Consider the following 16,564-nt stretch of genomic DNA (forward strand, 5'->3'; position numbering starts at 1 on the left):
CACACACCACCAGACAAACATACCAATTACATAGTCAGTAGTAACTCGAAGGGGGGAAAAAACTCTCTTATAATGAGATTCATTGCTAAAGCACACACAGAACTGCTCCCATAATCATATTACAACCAAAAGCAAAAAGTAGAAACTATAAACATTACCATCAAAAACCCAATAAAAAACTGCCAAAAGCAAAACACCAATAATCACCCTCCCCCCCGCCATGTACCTTAGAAAAACACTTCAGTTCAGCATTACTGACCTTCACAAAAACCTGTAAACACTAAAATTTACCTTGCTCAAATTTATAGGGAGCAAACCATTTGATCTTCTGCGCATTCTTACAAATTAATTAAAGCTATGTGTGTATATATATATATATATATATATATATATATATATATACACACACACACACATATATATATATATATATATATATATATATATATATATATATATATATATACACACACACACACATATATATATATATATATATATATATATATATATATATATTTGTATGTGTGTGTATAAAATGTACCTATATGCACACACACAACAGGAAAATTGCAAGAATGCACTAGCATCTACAGACATGTCTAGCTGAGCTGACACTGAATAAATGTTGTTTTGCCTTTTCGGCTTTTCCTGGTTAGGGGTTGCCACAGAGGAACTCCGGTCCGCTAATGATTGTCAGTCGAGTTTTATGGTGCTGAGTTGCCAGCCCGATGCCCAACCTTCAGCGAAGGCACGCCCATTCACGCATGTCTTTCGGAGGCCACTCCACTGCGGGGAGGACATGCAAACTCCACACAGAAGGCACTCCAGCTGAGAATCAAACAGGGGAATCTCTTGCTGTGAGGCAACAACACTACCACTGCACCACTGCGGCTTCTGACACTGAATAAATCTGAACAAAAAAGACTTTAAGCACCCAAAAAAAATGAAATGTACAATGCTAAAAGTAAAATATTTATGTCAGCAACTTTTAACATGTTTAGTAATGCACCACGTTTTAGACAAGATATTCTTAGTTGTCCAGCTGCATGAAAATTAGTTCCTCACATTCAAATCTAGAAATACCCCTGCTCCAATTCTGAAATATGACTCTTGCCTTCTTCCTTCCAAGTACTCAATCCAGTGCAAATACTGTGCAGCATTCTTCAATTTCTAAAAGTAGCCAGCTACAAAACAAATAAAGCAGTGCTGCAGTATGTATATAGAAATGCTGAGCTTACAGGAAGACTTAAAAACAAAACCACATTAGCCATTGCTAGTCACTGCAGCATGCTACTACTAAAACCAAACAAATCATCTTTAAGCATTATGTTTGATGTATGAATGAGTGGATGAAATGATTATAATTTCACTTATTTTCCATGTTACTGCTTTTAAAATATGTTGCCTGTAGTTTATTTTAGTAAAAAAGTAGCAGAAACAAACATTAAGTTCTGCTTTTGCAGACTTTCCTGTCAGCATAATGCACTTCAGGAACGCTAAATGCTTACAGAGTTAAAGTTTTCTAAGAAAGGATTTGCAGAAGCAGTCTTTTTTGTTTCTGTTACAAGACTAACTTATGATGACTGTATTTCACTTGGCTAAAGAGAACAATAATTAAATAAGAAGGAAATAGAAAAACACTGCATACCTGATTCAGCCAGACTGTGAACAGCTTCAGCAGCTCCTGCTTCCGGATCTTTAATGAAAGGGACAGTGGAGCCTGCAGGAAGGTTTTCCATTAGGAAATTGTGTGCCTCCTGGAGATGCTGACTGGAGTCAGAATCTAGTATTAGCTTCACTCTATAGTAATTATTAACCCAATCTGGGTAAGAGCCCAGGCTCACGTGCTTTTTGAACTTAGCATCTGCCATGTAAAGGACTGGAGCTATGAATGTTTCATCCTTGTTCACATAGATGTCTCTGCTCAAGAACTGTACATGCTCATTCCTAAACAAGTGATCAAGGCTCTCCAGAGCACGCTGCATCAAGAAGGGAATACCAGGGAACACATACACATTTCTAATGCTGATTAAAGGGTACTTCATGGTGTCACCTGTTCTTTTATCCATACCATAATTGAGGCAGGAGGACTGGGGAATGGTAGCAAGCTTCATCTCAGGGCTGCAAGAGTCTTTCTGTCCAAAATATTTTTTCACCAAGGTCGCCAGTTCAGGGTTTGGGTAAAGCTTTTCTCCAAAGGCACGACCTACAGCTTCAAAGGTAACATCATCATGGGTAGGGCCAATCCCTCCAGATGTTAGAACATATGTGAACTTAGAAGAAAAGGAAGCAATTTCTGTGGCTATGGTCTCAACATCATCAGGAAGGACAGATATTCTTTGAACTTTCACCCCTAACGATCTTAATTTCTTACACATGTAGAATGAGTTGGTGTCCTGCGTATAACCCTAGAAAAATGAAAAGCAAATGCAAGAAGATTAAAGACATTTCCTGGTAAAATTTAAATTGGATGTAAATGCATCCTCGCTATATAATGTTCAATGTATTTAAGTGTTTCTTATCTTTCTTAAAACTCTTTTTGTTAACTGGTCCTGTACCTCTATGGGGGTCTCAGTTTCTTCACTCTGCCAATACACAAAATACTTGTCTTTCAATCAGTATCTCACAAATAAAAATGAAACCAATAGTCCATTATGGGACTAGGCCACCATAACAGTTATATGACATTCCCTCCACTTTTTTCCATATGCTACAATATGTCTGCAGTACACTATTCAACCTAACCCCTCCTGTGAAGACATTCCCTGGTATAAGATAAGAAGCAGACCTATGTATACCTAGTATTTCTAAGTGTCAGTTGCAAAGAAAAATAACAAGGATTCCTGTCCATTGGGGTTCCAAGATGGCAGCACACAAAGCAAAAAGTTGATTGGAGTTCTCTCAGTATAAAAAAATGTATTAAAAAAAAAAAAAAAAAACTAAAAATTAACTTGGATAAAATTCTGTTACTGGTTAGTCAACACGCTGCTTGGACGTCTGCAAAGAAGAAACCTAGAGAAAATTAACCAGAAAAGGAGAAGAAAAAAAACTAATTCAGAAGACCCTTACAGCTGTTCAGCAAAAAGCACAATAATACTGATTCCAAGAGGGGGCTCCAATACTGACAAAACAGGAGAAGAAAGATAACAGCAGCGCATTTGTGGTAATAAGGAAATACTGGCAGGGAAGAAGGATTACACATTGGAATTTATTTATATTCCACCTAAACATACTACTTTGGAGTTTAAGAGAATGTGAAAAGAAATAAATCAGTTTTCAGCAAAGAATATTATTTATGGGTGGGGAATGGAGAATGATTTGCAATAGTAAGGATGTATCAGAGCACCTAGAAGATGAAACATAACAAAATAGGGTACATTTCTTAAGAAATATATTAGAATATTTGGAAGGGAAGATGTGAATTTACTAATATGAACTCAGACAGAATTCACATATAATTCCCCAAGGCAAAATAACTGGGCTTGTCTGGACAGAAATTATATTTCACAGGAGCATGGGTATTTAGATGAAAGTTTTGAAACACATTCAATAATTATTTCAGATCATGCACCAATAAAAGTAAGGCAATGATGCAAGTTAATGAAGTAAAATGAGAAACTGGCACGTTCCTACTTATCTGTTGAAGACAGAATTATTTAAGGAATGGATAGTCGAAATGATACAAGACATATTAGGGAAGACAGAAGTTTCCTCAGAAGGGATAGCTTGGAAGAGGGATAAATTAAAATGGAGATTAGAGAGATGGGAAAGTAGTAATATAGTTTAGAGGGGTTGACAAAAGGTTAATGTACTGCAAAAGATGAGGACTCTTGCAGAGCAAGACAAGCAAATGCGGAGTAGTTAAGGGAAAAATAAGGGAGTATTTGGATAATGTGCATGAATTTAGAAAGGTTGCTGTTAAAAAAAACTATTGTTATAACAACTCCAGAGCAAAAAAACTCATAGCACAACAACTTAGGCAAAAGAAAGTAGAAAAGATTATTGCCAAACTTAAGGAGTCCATAACAAGAAAAATAACTGGAGATCCTTGCTGTATTTGAGATATGAGAAAGTATACTGCAATTTGTATAAAGCAGGTAAATGGGGAAACTGAGAAAAGATATACATTTAATTATCTATTGAAGACTTAACTACGCCAAGATTAGAAAACGATGAGGTTCTAGACTTAAAAGCCAAGACAGGCATAGACAAGATACAAACGTGAGGTATAATCAATCAGCAGGGACTTCTCCAGAAACAGATGGTATTCCTGTGTTAATCTGCAAGGTAGGAGGGAAGAAAGTGATACAGACTGGAAGGTTTTGTGTAATAATATTTTAAAGGGCAGAAATACCAGCATCTTGGAAGAAGGCAGTGTTGGCTTTATTACCCAGAAAGGATAAAGACCCTTCAAACCCAGCTTCAGTTTTGAATTAGGACTACAAAATGTTCATAATCATTGTTTAAACCCTCATTATAAAATGTTTACATCCGTACTAGCAAAGAGAATGGCAAAGGTATAGCCACACCTGATAGATATGGATCAATGTGGTTTTGTGGAGGGGAGGCAAAAATTTAATGATGAACTAAAATGCAAAAAAAACCACACTGAAACCAAACACCACTCAGGAACAGAATAGGTCCAAAATCGAAGATCAGCCACACTGGAGTGAAGTCCACAATATTTATTGATCCACAGATACAAGATGATTAAGCGCTTTTGTATATGTACTTCATCAGAATCAAAAACACATATAGCACCCAGCACTTTTAAATCCCCATCCTAAAGCATGAAATAAATGAAAGCATTATTCATTCCATAGCATAAAAAGGGCAGAACTATAAAAAAATGTGTGTAACCTAACTTTACCCTTACATTCTCCTCAAAGCATTTGATAAAAATAATTAATGTTCAACATGCTTGGCAAATACAAAATTAAGAATATCAGAAATAAATATATGTAAATACATATATAAATACATAGATATATAAATTTAAAAGAATATAAATATAAAAAATGTATAAAAACTTTTATGTAAATATATAAAAAACATGTTTGAATGAAAATAGCCTATAATTGTTACTTAAATATTTACACCACATATGATTTCAACTTTAAAACACTGGTGATAGATGTACTTTCATTCAGACTGGGTAGGGTGGTGGCATCCAGCCTTAACTGCCACCTAAGCTCCTTGGTTTCCAAGAGATCTTCCCAAGGTCCCCCCCTGAGATCTCTTTGTATACGTTCCAAAACAAAGAAATTAAAACTGTGGTCTTTGTACTCCTCGAACCAGAAAAGACAAAAATGAGCCACGGTGCACAATCCCAACTAGGTTGTCTTTGTACTCCTCTATGTGCTTGGCCAACACATTTTACCATACTCGTACATGCGTTCCTTAAATTTTCTCTTAGTTTTTCCCACATAGAAACACTGGCATTTCAAGCACCTGACCACATAAACAACCCCCACCGAACTGCAGTTACTATGGGCCCTTGAAAAAATGATAAAGTGGTTCACTGTTACCCTATCTCCCGCCAGAACCATTTTACATTGGGCACAGTTCCCACATTTATAAGTACCCCATTTTTTACAAGTATATTCTGACCCGAAGTCAAAGGTACCCTGCTCTAAGTGGTTTTTCAACGTTTTCTCCCTCCTAAAAATCACCTGAGCTTTTTTGGTTTGCCACTATGCTTAATTCTTTGAAGTTAGAAAAAATGCCAGTGCTTATGAATGATATTTCTAATGTGGGCAGCCTCACTGCAATATTGAGTAACAAAAGCTCCCTTTAAATCCAACCCTTTGTTAGTGTCATTTTTCCTAAAAGTTTAAAAACAAAGAATAATGCTCACTACACTCTGTTTGCCTGATAATAAACAAGACTTATAAATTGCAACAAAAAAAACAGGCTTAAATAGTGGGAAGTATACTTGCTGTGTTCAATTCAAGTCAGTCACAAAAGGTAACCAAATGTTCCACAAAAAGAAATGAAGCTGTAACACAAACCGCTTTACTTTGCGAACTCTTATTCCAGTAAAAAAGAGTCAAAATCACCATAGAGTGTTCATTCGAACCTACTCATCCACTGGGCAATAGCTTGTAGAAAAAACACGCAGCCAGCATGTAAAAATAAATCCAAGCGTCCAGTAGAAACCACGTTTATTAAAATAATTAGAACACAGGGCTAGCGCTTTCAACGAATCTTCATCAGGCCACTAACAAACAAACATACTAGCATCCCTTTTATAGCAAAATGCTAGAGTCAACTACTGATGTCACATCCTGTTTGCACATACTGAAGTCAACTCTGATGTCACATCCTGTTATACATAAAATATTTAAACTGACATCACTTTTGTAGTAAAACGCCAAGCAACTCTGATGCCACATCCTACTAAATGTAAAATCTTATAAAATGTTTCAAATTATTTAAAATATATAAAATATATATGCAGACATTTTGTAAACAGTGCACAATAAAATGTTCTAAAATAACATTTCACCCTACTTTAACTGCTGCTGCATGTAACATTCAAAATGTTTTAAAATAATTTAAGTATCTATGTAACCATCTCATAGACAGTATGCAACAAATAAAATGTTTCACAATTACATACTATCTTCCTATAAATACTGCACTTATATGCATACTAGTAACAAAAATGGCACACATGTTTAGTATTTAATAATAGGCGATATAGTCCCATTTGAAATACTTGTATGTATAAATACATGTTTAAAATAGAGATCAAATTATTAAACATATTAATATCTGCACATGAGCTATTTAGCATAAATATAACTGTACAAAATGATCATTCAAAAGACTGCATCTAAAATTTGTACAGCGATGCTTCTAAATATCATAATATCTGTAACAGCAAAAATCATTCAAAACAGATATGTGCACGCAAAAATATTGATAACAGCTGATATTATAAACATAGAAATATATGAGACTAAATGTGTAAAATCAGGTAAAATATGTGTGCTGGATGAAAGAGGAAAACATGGTATATCAGCATCTTTCATAACAATTGGCCCCTAATGAGCCTGCAGAGTAAAATACAGAGACAACGATGGAAACAGAAATGGAAAAATATCAAGTATGAAAATGTTATAAATATAAAAGTAAAACCAGCCAGAGGTTGATAAAGGGTGGCAAAGGGGTGAAAAGCTTCAATGAAGTTTCCTAGCTTTAAGTATAGGTTTGATGGAGACTCTGTCATTGAGGCCTGGGTACAAATCAGCCCTAAGCCTGATGATCCATTTGGCCTCTATCTGTTCCGTGGTGTTAAAATATCTCCTCTTCTACGAGATAGAACATTGTTTTGAATTACTTGAAACAAAAGCTATGTTGGGTAGATGTATTAATTACATGCCTAGACAGAGCATTTGAAGAACATCTAACTTTGATTTTATATAAGTGTTCCCTAATTCTGTCTTTAAACTTTCTGTCCGTCTTCCCTACGTAAAACGCAGGGCAGTGTACACAGGTTGCCAGGTACACCACATGGCAGGTCTCACAAGTGGCAGAAACTGTGAAATGAAATTCTTGTCCTGTAATAGGATGATTGAATTTATCAGTTTCTTTAATGAATTTGCAATAATTGCATTTTTGACATTTTTTAGTCATTTTATGATTACTGGTTATATTTATGTCAAGCCTATTTGGACCACATAACATTCTGTGTAAATTCAACTTATTTTTATATGTAAATTTTGGTTCTTGGCTCAATATCTCAGAAATAACTGGATCTGTTAGCAAGATGTCCCAATGTTTCCGATATATGCTTTCAATACTATTTACATCTTGTGTAAAATGTATCGGTATTCTGATATCTCCACTGCTAGTTTTGGTGCTGCTACTATCATCTCGTTTACTAGAGAAGTAGGGAAAGGCCCTGCCTTCTCTCAGTTCACCTATGGTACCTAAAGAAGCATCAACTTCTGTTACCGTGTAAGACCTGTCTATAAATTTATTCCTCAAGTCTTCTATGCCTGTTTTAAAGCATGAGTCTTCAGAAAACAGCCTAGATACCCTCATGGCTTGACTTTAACGATGTTACCAAAGACATGCTTAGGATGCATGCTGCTTGATGGAGAAAGTTATTTCTATAGCAATCCTTTCAAAAACTCCAGTGTTAAGTATACCATTTGGTAGTTGTTCAACATATACGTCTAAATAGGGTATGACATCTTTGGAATTAACCATAGAAAATCTTAAAAAACTGGTGTCTTGATTTATTTTATCATAGAAAGACCTCAATTGTTCTTCATCACCTTTCCAAATAAGGAAGAGGTCATCTACAAACCTAGTGTAGAAAGAAACATTCTGACAAAATTCCTCCATCTGAAATAGAGAAGAAACTTCCCAGTAAGCCATAACCAGGTTGGCGTAGCTATTGGCACAGGAAGTGCCCATAGCTACGCCATCCCTCTGAAGGTATACTTGACCATTAAACAAGAAAATATTATTTGTTAATACAATTTCCATCAATTCCGTGATAACTTCTATCCTTCCTTCGGAGAATGTGCCATCTCTAGTAAGAATCCTACTTATGCTGTTGAGTCCTCATGATTAGAATAACAGTAAAAAGAGAGTTGACATCAAGTGTCACAAACAATTTATGCTGGAAACCATCACTCACCGAGGTATTCTCATATAGTTTAATTAGGAATTGTTTAGTATCTTTCAGTATGTGTGTGTACTTGTCCACTATGGGTCTTAATAAGGACTCTAAATAGATGGAAATCGGCTCGGTGATCCAGCCCTTTCCTGCAACAATTGGCCTCATAGGTGGATCCAAGCCATTTTTGTGAATCTTGGGTATTCCCTGTATAAAGGGTATTGTTGGATGTTCCACTACAAGGTATGTGAATAATTCTTGATTAATCTTACCCTCATTTAACATAACATTTAATCTACTAGAAACATCTGATATGATCCTATTCACTCTACTATCATTGATTTTCAAATAAAAGACAGAATCATCCAGCATATTGCACATTTTATCAATATAAAACTCCATATCCATGATAACTACAGGACCACCTTTATCGGCTGGTCTTATCATAATGGTCCTATCATCTTTCAGGCCATTAAGTGCTTTCCTTTGTACTGGTTTCAGATTGCCAAACCATCTCTTTTTCTATTATTTGCATCTTTTTCATATAATCCTTGCTCAACCAGTTCGAATAAGCCTCGATAAGTGGGTGGTTGCATGGAGTGTAAGTACTTGGTTTTCTAAACGGATGGGGTAAACTAGTGTTGTTACGAAAATCAACCTTCATTTGGAGGTTCCATATAAACATTTTCAAATCAATAATGCTATTTGTGATATCGCTTCTACTAGAGGGAATAAATGTTAGACCTTTCTCCAAGACATACTTTTCTTCTTCCGTTAAAAGCTTACTTGATATGTTCCACACTATTGATTCTTGGTCCCTTGCCAAATCTTTTTTAGTGTAGGACCAGCCTGTACTGGTCCTGCTGGTCTCTTTTTCTGCCTTCCCCTGCTCATAGACCGTTCCCTTGCCCCCCCACCCCCTCTCCATTGATTGGCGATGGGGAAAGGGACTGATTCAGTACTCATACTATTGAATCTAGTTTTGGCGTCCATGCTTAGGCTAATTTTATTTTTATTCATAATCTTATTAACATTATCATCCTTATATTTATGCTAAATAGCTCATGTGCAGATATTAATATGTTTAATAATTTGATCTCTATTTTAAACATGTATTTATACATACAAGTATTTCAAATGGGACTATATCGCCTATTATTAAATACTAAACATGTGTGCCATTTTTGTTACTAGTATGCATATAAGTGCAGTATTTATAGGAAGATAGTATGTAATTGTGAAACATTTTATTTGTTGCATACTGTCTATGAGATGGTTACATAGATACTTAAATTATTTTAAAACATTTTGAATGTTACATGCAGCAGCAGTTAAAGTAGGGTGAAATGTTATTTTAGAACATTTTTATTGTGCACTGTTTACAAAATGTCTGCATATATATTTTATATATTTTAAATAATTTGAAACATTTTATAAGATTTTACATTTAGTAGGATGTGGCATCAGAGTTGCTTGTAGCGTTTTACTACAAAAAGTGATGTCAGTTTAAATATTTTATGTATAACAGGATGTGACATCAGAGTTGACTTCAGTATGTGCAAACAGGATGTGACATCAGTAGTTGACTCTAGCATTTTGCTATAAAAGGGATGCTAGTATGTTTGTTTGTTAGTGGCCTGATGAAGATTCGTTGAAAGCGCTAGCCCTGTGTTCTAATTATTTTAATAAACGTGGTTTCTACTGGACGCTTGGATTTATTTTTACATGCTGGCTGCGTGTTTTTTCTACAAGCTATTGCCCAGTGGATGAGTAGGTTCGAATGAACACTCTATGGTGATTTTGACTCTTTTACTGGAATAAGAGTTCGCAAAGTAAAGCGGTTTGTGTTACAGCTTCATTTCTTTTTGTGGAACATTTGGTTACCTTTTGTGACTGACTTGAATTGAACACAGCAAGTATACTTCCCACTATTTAAGCCTGTTTTTTTTGTTGCAATTTATAAGTCTTGTTTATTATCAGGCAAACAGAGTGTAGTGAGCATTATTCTTTGTTTTTAAACTACGTGACTTATTTTTGCTCACACACTCATGGCTGAGGGAAGCAGTCAAAATTCAACAGTTGAACTACCCTACAATCCTGATATGCTTAGAAGTACCAAGTCAGGTACATCTAACATTAAGAGCAGATTTGAAGATGCTGTTACAAGTGACATTAATCCACTGTTATCTTTCAGTCCATTGGCTGAGACATATGATGAACAGAGTTGCAAAGAAGATTATCGAGGGCTTGAAACTCTAGTACAAGAAATGGAAGGAGATTTCCTCAAACTGAAACGCCTTCAGTTGCAGAGGCAACATTTCGAAGCATGCATTACTCGCAAAATCGTTCCAAGGGGTTTAAGGATCCTGAAGATGCCAACTACAGGTACTGTGTATAAAGATTTGTTATATTCATGGCAACAGTTAAACTTAGATACCAGCCTGAAGTACATGGAGCTAATGAACAATTATTTCTTACCCCATGAAACATCATTGAGGGAGAAACTACAGAAGCAACAGCAGAGCTTATCTACCATGTACCCTAGACCAGTGGTAGAAGCATCTATTGACAAAATGTTAGACAGCGCTTTCATTTATGAGAAAAACTGTTACAGCAAAACGTGATAAACTTAGAAGGGACATGGACGATTTTAAAAAGGCCATGTCTTTACTTGGCCCAGAGTGCAGAATGGAGCCAAGGGATGGAAGAACACACGCCTTCAAAATGAAATAAAAGAAAATACCAATATTGGTCTGGCCAGAGATGGGCCAGATACCAATGCTGATGGTTCTAATGTTATTGTCATAGATAAACAGACAGGGGGTAAGAAAATACCATTGTTACCACAGCAATAATACACCAGGATGGTACTAATGATACATGCTCTTCCCCCGCTGGTAATGTTCACAATATATCTGTATTTGAAGATGCCAATACAAGGATAGATATATGTGAGCATATAGAGAATGAGGATGATAATGTTAATAAGATTATGAATAAAAATAAAATTAGCCTAAGCATGGACGCCAAAACTAGATTCAATAGTATGAGTACTGAATCAGTCCCTTTCCCCATCGCCAATCAATGGAGAGGGGTGGGGGCAAGGAACGGTCTATGAGCAGGGGAGGCAGAAAAAGAGACCAGCAGGACCAGTACAGGCTGGTCCTACACTAAAAAAGATTTGGCAAGGGACCAAGAATCAATAGTGTGGAACATATCAAGTAAGCTTTTAACGGAAGAAGAAAAGTATGTCTTGGAGAAAGGTCTAACATTTATTCCCTCTAGTAGAAGCGATATCACAAATAGCATTATTGATTTGAAAATGTTTATAATGAACCTCCAAATGAAGGTTGATTTTCGTAACAACACTAGTTTACCCCATCCGCTTAGAAAACCAAGTACTTACACTCCATGCAACCACCCACTTATCGAGGCTTATTCGAAACTGGTTGAGCAAGGATTATATGAAAATGATGCAAATAATAGAAAAAGAGATGGTTTGGCAATCTGAAACCAGTACAAAGGAAAGCACTTAATGGCCTGAAAGATGATAGGACCATTATGATAAGACCAGCCGATAAAGGTGGTCCTGTAGTTATCATGGATATGGAGTTTTATATTGATAAAATGTGCAATATGCTGGATGATTCTGTCTTTTATTTGAAAATCAATGATAGTAGAGTGAATAGGATCATATCAGATGTTTCTAGTAGATTAAATGTTATGTTAAATGAGGGTAAGATTAATCAAGAATTATTCACATACCTTGTAGTGGAACATCCAACAATACCCTTTATACAGGGAATACCCAAGATTCACAGAAATGGCTTGGATCCACCTATGAGGCCAATTGTTGCAGGAAAGGGCTGGATCACCGAGCCGATTTCCATCTATTTAGAGTCCTTATTAAGACCCATAGTGGACAAGTACACACACATACTGAAAGATACTAAACAATTCCTAATTAAACTATATGAGAATACCTCGGTGAGTGATGGTTTCCAGCATAAATTGTTTGTGACACTTGATGTCAACTCTCTTTTTACTGTTATTCCTAATCATGAGGGACTCAACAGCATAAGTAGGATTCTTACTAGAGATGGCACATTCTCCGAAGGAAGGATAGAAGTTATCACGGAATTGATGGAAATTGTATTAACAAATAATATTTTCTTGTTTAATGGTCAAGTATACCTTCAGAGGGATGGCGTCATTGAAGCTTTTCACTTCCTGTGCCAATAGCTACGCCAACCTGGTTATGGCTTACTGGGAAGTTTCTTCTCTATTTCAGATGGAGGAATTTTGTCAGAATGTTTCTTTCTACACTAGGTTTGTAGATGACCTCTTCCTTATTTGGAAAGGTGATGAAGAACAATTGAGGTCTTTCTATGATAAAATAAATCAAGACACCAGTTTTTTAAGATTTTCTATGGTTAATTCCAAAGATGTCATACCCTATTTAGACGTATATGTTGAACAACTACCAAATGGTATACTTAACACTGGAGTTTTTCGAAAGGATTGCTATAGAAATAACTTTCTCCATCGAAGCAGCATGCATCCTAAGCATGTCTTTGGTAACATCGTTAAAAGTCAAGCCATGAGGGTATCTAGGCTGTTTTCTGAAGACTCATGCTTTAAAACAGGCATAGAAGACTTGAGGAATAAATTTATAGACAGGTCTTACACGGTAACAGAAGTTGATGCTTCTTTAGGTACCATAGGTGAACTGAGAGAAGGCAGGGCCTTTCCCTACTTCTCTAGTAAACGAGATGATAGTAGCAGCACCAAAACTAGCAGTGGAGATATCAGAATACCGATACATTTTACACAAGATGTAAATAGTATTGAAAGCATATATCGGAAACATTGGGACATCTTGCTAACAGATCCAGTTATTTCTGAGATATTGAGCCAAGAACCAAAATTTACATATAAAAATAAGTTGAATTTACACAGAATGTTATGTGGTCCAAATAGGCTTGACATAAATATAACCAGTAATCATAAAATGACTAAAAAATGTCAAAATGCAATTATTGCAAATTCATTAAAGAAACTGATAAATTCAATCATCCTATTACAGGACAAGAATTTCATTTCACAGTTTCTGCCACTTGTGAGACCTGCCATGTGGTGTACCTGGCAACCTGTGTACACTGCCCCATGCTTACGTAGGGAAGACGGACAGAAAGTTTAAAGACAGAATTAGGGAACACTTATATAAAATCAAAGTTAGATGTTCTTCAAATGCTCTGTCTAGGCATGTAATTAATACATCTACCCAACATAGCTTTTTGTTTCAAGTAATTCAAAACAATGTTCTATCTCAGAAGAGGAGATATTTTTAACACCACGGAACAGATAGAGGCCAAATGGATCATCAGGCTTAGGGCTGATTTGTACCCAGGCCTCAATGACAGAGTCTCCATCAAACCTATACTTAAAGCTAGGAAACTTCATTGAAGCTTTTCACCCCTTTGCCACCCTTTATCAACCTCTGGCTGGTTTTACTTTTATATTTATAACATTTTCATACTTGATATTTTTCCATTTCTGTTTCCATCGTTGTCTCTGTATTTTACTCTGCAGGCTCATTAGGGGCCAATTGTTATGAAAGATGCTGATATACCATGTTTTCCTCTTTCATCCAGCACACATATTTTACCTGATTTTACACATTTAGTCTCATATATTTCTATGTTTATAATATCAGCTGTTATCAATATTTTTATGCAGTGCACATATCTGTTTTGAATGATTTTGCTGTTACAGATATTATGATATTTAGAAGCACGCTGTACAAATTTTAGATGCAGTCTTTGAATGATCATTTTGTACAGTTATATTTATGCTAAATAGCTCATGTGCAGATATTAATATGTTTAATAATTTGATCTCTATTTTAAACATGTATTTATACATACAAGTATTTCAAATGGGACTATATCGCCTATTATTAAATACTAAACATGTGTGCCATTTTGTTACTAGTATGCATATAAGTGCAGTATTTATAGGAAGATAGTATGTAATTGTGAAACATTTTATTTGTTGCATACTGTCTATGAGATGGTTACATAGATACTTAAATTATTTTAAAACATTTTGAATGTTACATGCAGCAGCAGTTAAAGTAGGGTGAAATGTTATTTTAGAACATTTTTATTGTGCACTGTTTACAAAATGTCTGCATATATATTTTATATATTTTAAATAATTTGAAACATTTTATAAGATTTTACATTTAGTAGGATGTGGCATCAGAGTTGCTTGTAGCGCTTACTACAAAAGTGATGTCAGTTTAAATATTTTATGTATAACAGGATGTGACATCAGAGTTGACTTCAGTATGTGCAAACAGGATGTGACATCAGTAGTTGACTCTAGCATTTTGCTATAAAAGGGATGCTAGTATGTTTGTTTGTTAGTGGCCTGATGAAGATTCGTTGAAAGCGCTAGCCCTGTGTTCTAATTATTTTAATAAACGTGGTTTCTACTGGACGCTTGGATTTATTTTTACATGCTGGCTGCGTGTTTTTTCTACAAGCTATTGCCCAGTGGATGAGTAGGTTCGAATGAACACTCTATGGTGATTTTGACTCTTTTTTACTGGAATAAGAGTTCGCAAAGTAAAGCGGTTTGTGTTACAGCTTCATTTCTTTTTGTGGAACATTTGGTTACCTTTTGTGACTGACTTGAATTGAACACAGCAAGTATACTTCCCACTATTTAAGCCTGTTTTTTTGTTGCAATTTTTCCTAAAAGGTTTACTTCCTAAAAGATCATGGGAGCAAACCAGGGGAATAATCTCTCCTATTTCTCTTTTAGTTTTGATGTTTGTGAACACCTTGGATACCACCCCCTCAGGGTACCCTCTACTGAAAAACATATTTATTTTATTTATTTATTTATTTTACATTTGTTGACAGGGTTAATCTAACTGGATACATATCCATTTTCAGCAGAGACCCGGGGAGAAAAGCTCCACAATAAAAACAACACATAGACTTACATCCAGATAAATTCTTAATAACATAATAGAAAGAGACACAAATTTACATACAAATAAATTCACAATTCCATGATATGTAAGTAACAGAAATATGGATACGTTAAGCAATAGAGAGGATTAAGATTATAAGCTCAGAGGAGCAGGATGAAATTTTTATCCCACAAATCGACTCTAGTAATTATGAGGTGAAGGCAGTCCAAGAGGAACTAGAATCCTATAAACGTACAGAGATAAAGGCTTGGTGATTAGAGGAGATACGATTGTAGGGATCTAGAGCAGTGAGAAGAGAGAGAAGCCATTAGGTAATAGCATGTGGGTGGTATGAGACTTTTAGGATTAGTCAGGATTGGCACAAGGACATAGCCAATGTGCCTTAAAGAATAATTTAAGATTAATTTTGAAATGGCTGAGAGAGGTAGTTAGTCTTAGGTTATTAGGAAGGGAATTCCAAAGCTTTCCAATGGAATTGGCATAAAGAGCATCACCACCCGAATTATTAGATTTCGTAGTTTGTACCAGGACACTATTTGAAGATCGAAGGCAGTTGAGATTGGAGTAGGGGGTCAAGAGTTTATTCAGTGAGGGGGTTTTATCGGGTTCCTTAATTATTTTAAATGCTTCAGTAAGTTGGTTAAGTTTGAGAAGATTAGGCAGTTCTAACCAGTCAAGTTTCTTTAGGTTAAGGCAGTAAGGTACTCCTGTTACAAATTTGGCAATATGGTTATAAGCAACAGAGAGTTTATTAAGCTCACTTTTATTGAGGAAGGATAGTACCGGAGAGGCATACAATAGGGTGGAGAGAAGGTGTGTACGTGCAATGGTTAGTTTGGTATTAGGAGTTAGAAAGTTCTTAATTCTGTACATGGAACCAAGTTTCTTGTTTACTGTCTTAATGGTTTGACTAATGTGCA

The 16,564-nt window shown here is 35.6% G+C and overlaps 1 protein-coding gene across 6 annotated transcripts in view; it reads right to left on the reverse strand.

Moving 5' to 3' along the window:
• FLAD1 (flavin adenine dinucleotide synthetase 1) overlaps window positions 1-16,564 on the reverse strand; it is a 996,688-nt gene that overhangs the window by 792,294 nt on the left and 187,830 nt on the right. For all 6 annotated transcript variants that reach the window (XM_044080084.1, XM_044080082.1, XM_044080080.1 and 3 more), the window contains one exon: window positions 1,652-2,411. In XM_044080084.1, the coding sequence (XP_043936019.1) occupies window positions 1,652-2,411 (760 nt within the window). The remainder of the gene's footprint in view (window positions 1-1,651; window positions 2,412-16,564) is intronic.

Source organism: Protopterus annectens, chromosome 8.part0 (genome assembly GCF_019279795.1).
Source record: "Protopterus annectens isolate FY-2018-M chromosome 8.part0, PAN1.0, whole genome shotgun sequence".
Lineage (NCBI taxonomy): Eukaryota > Metazoa > Chordata > Ceratodontiformes > Protopteridae > Protopterus > Protopterus annectens.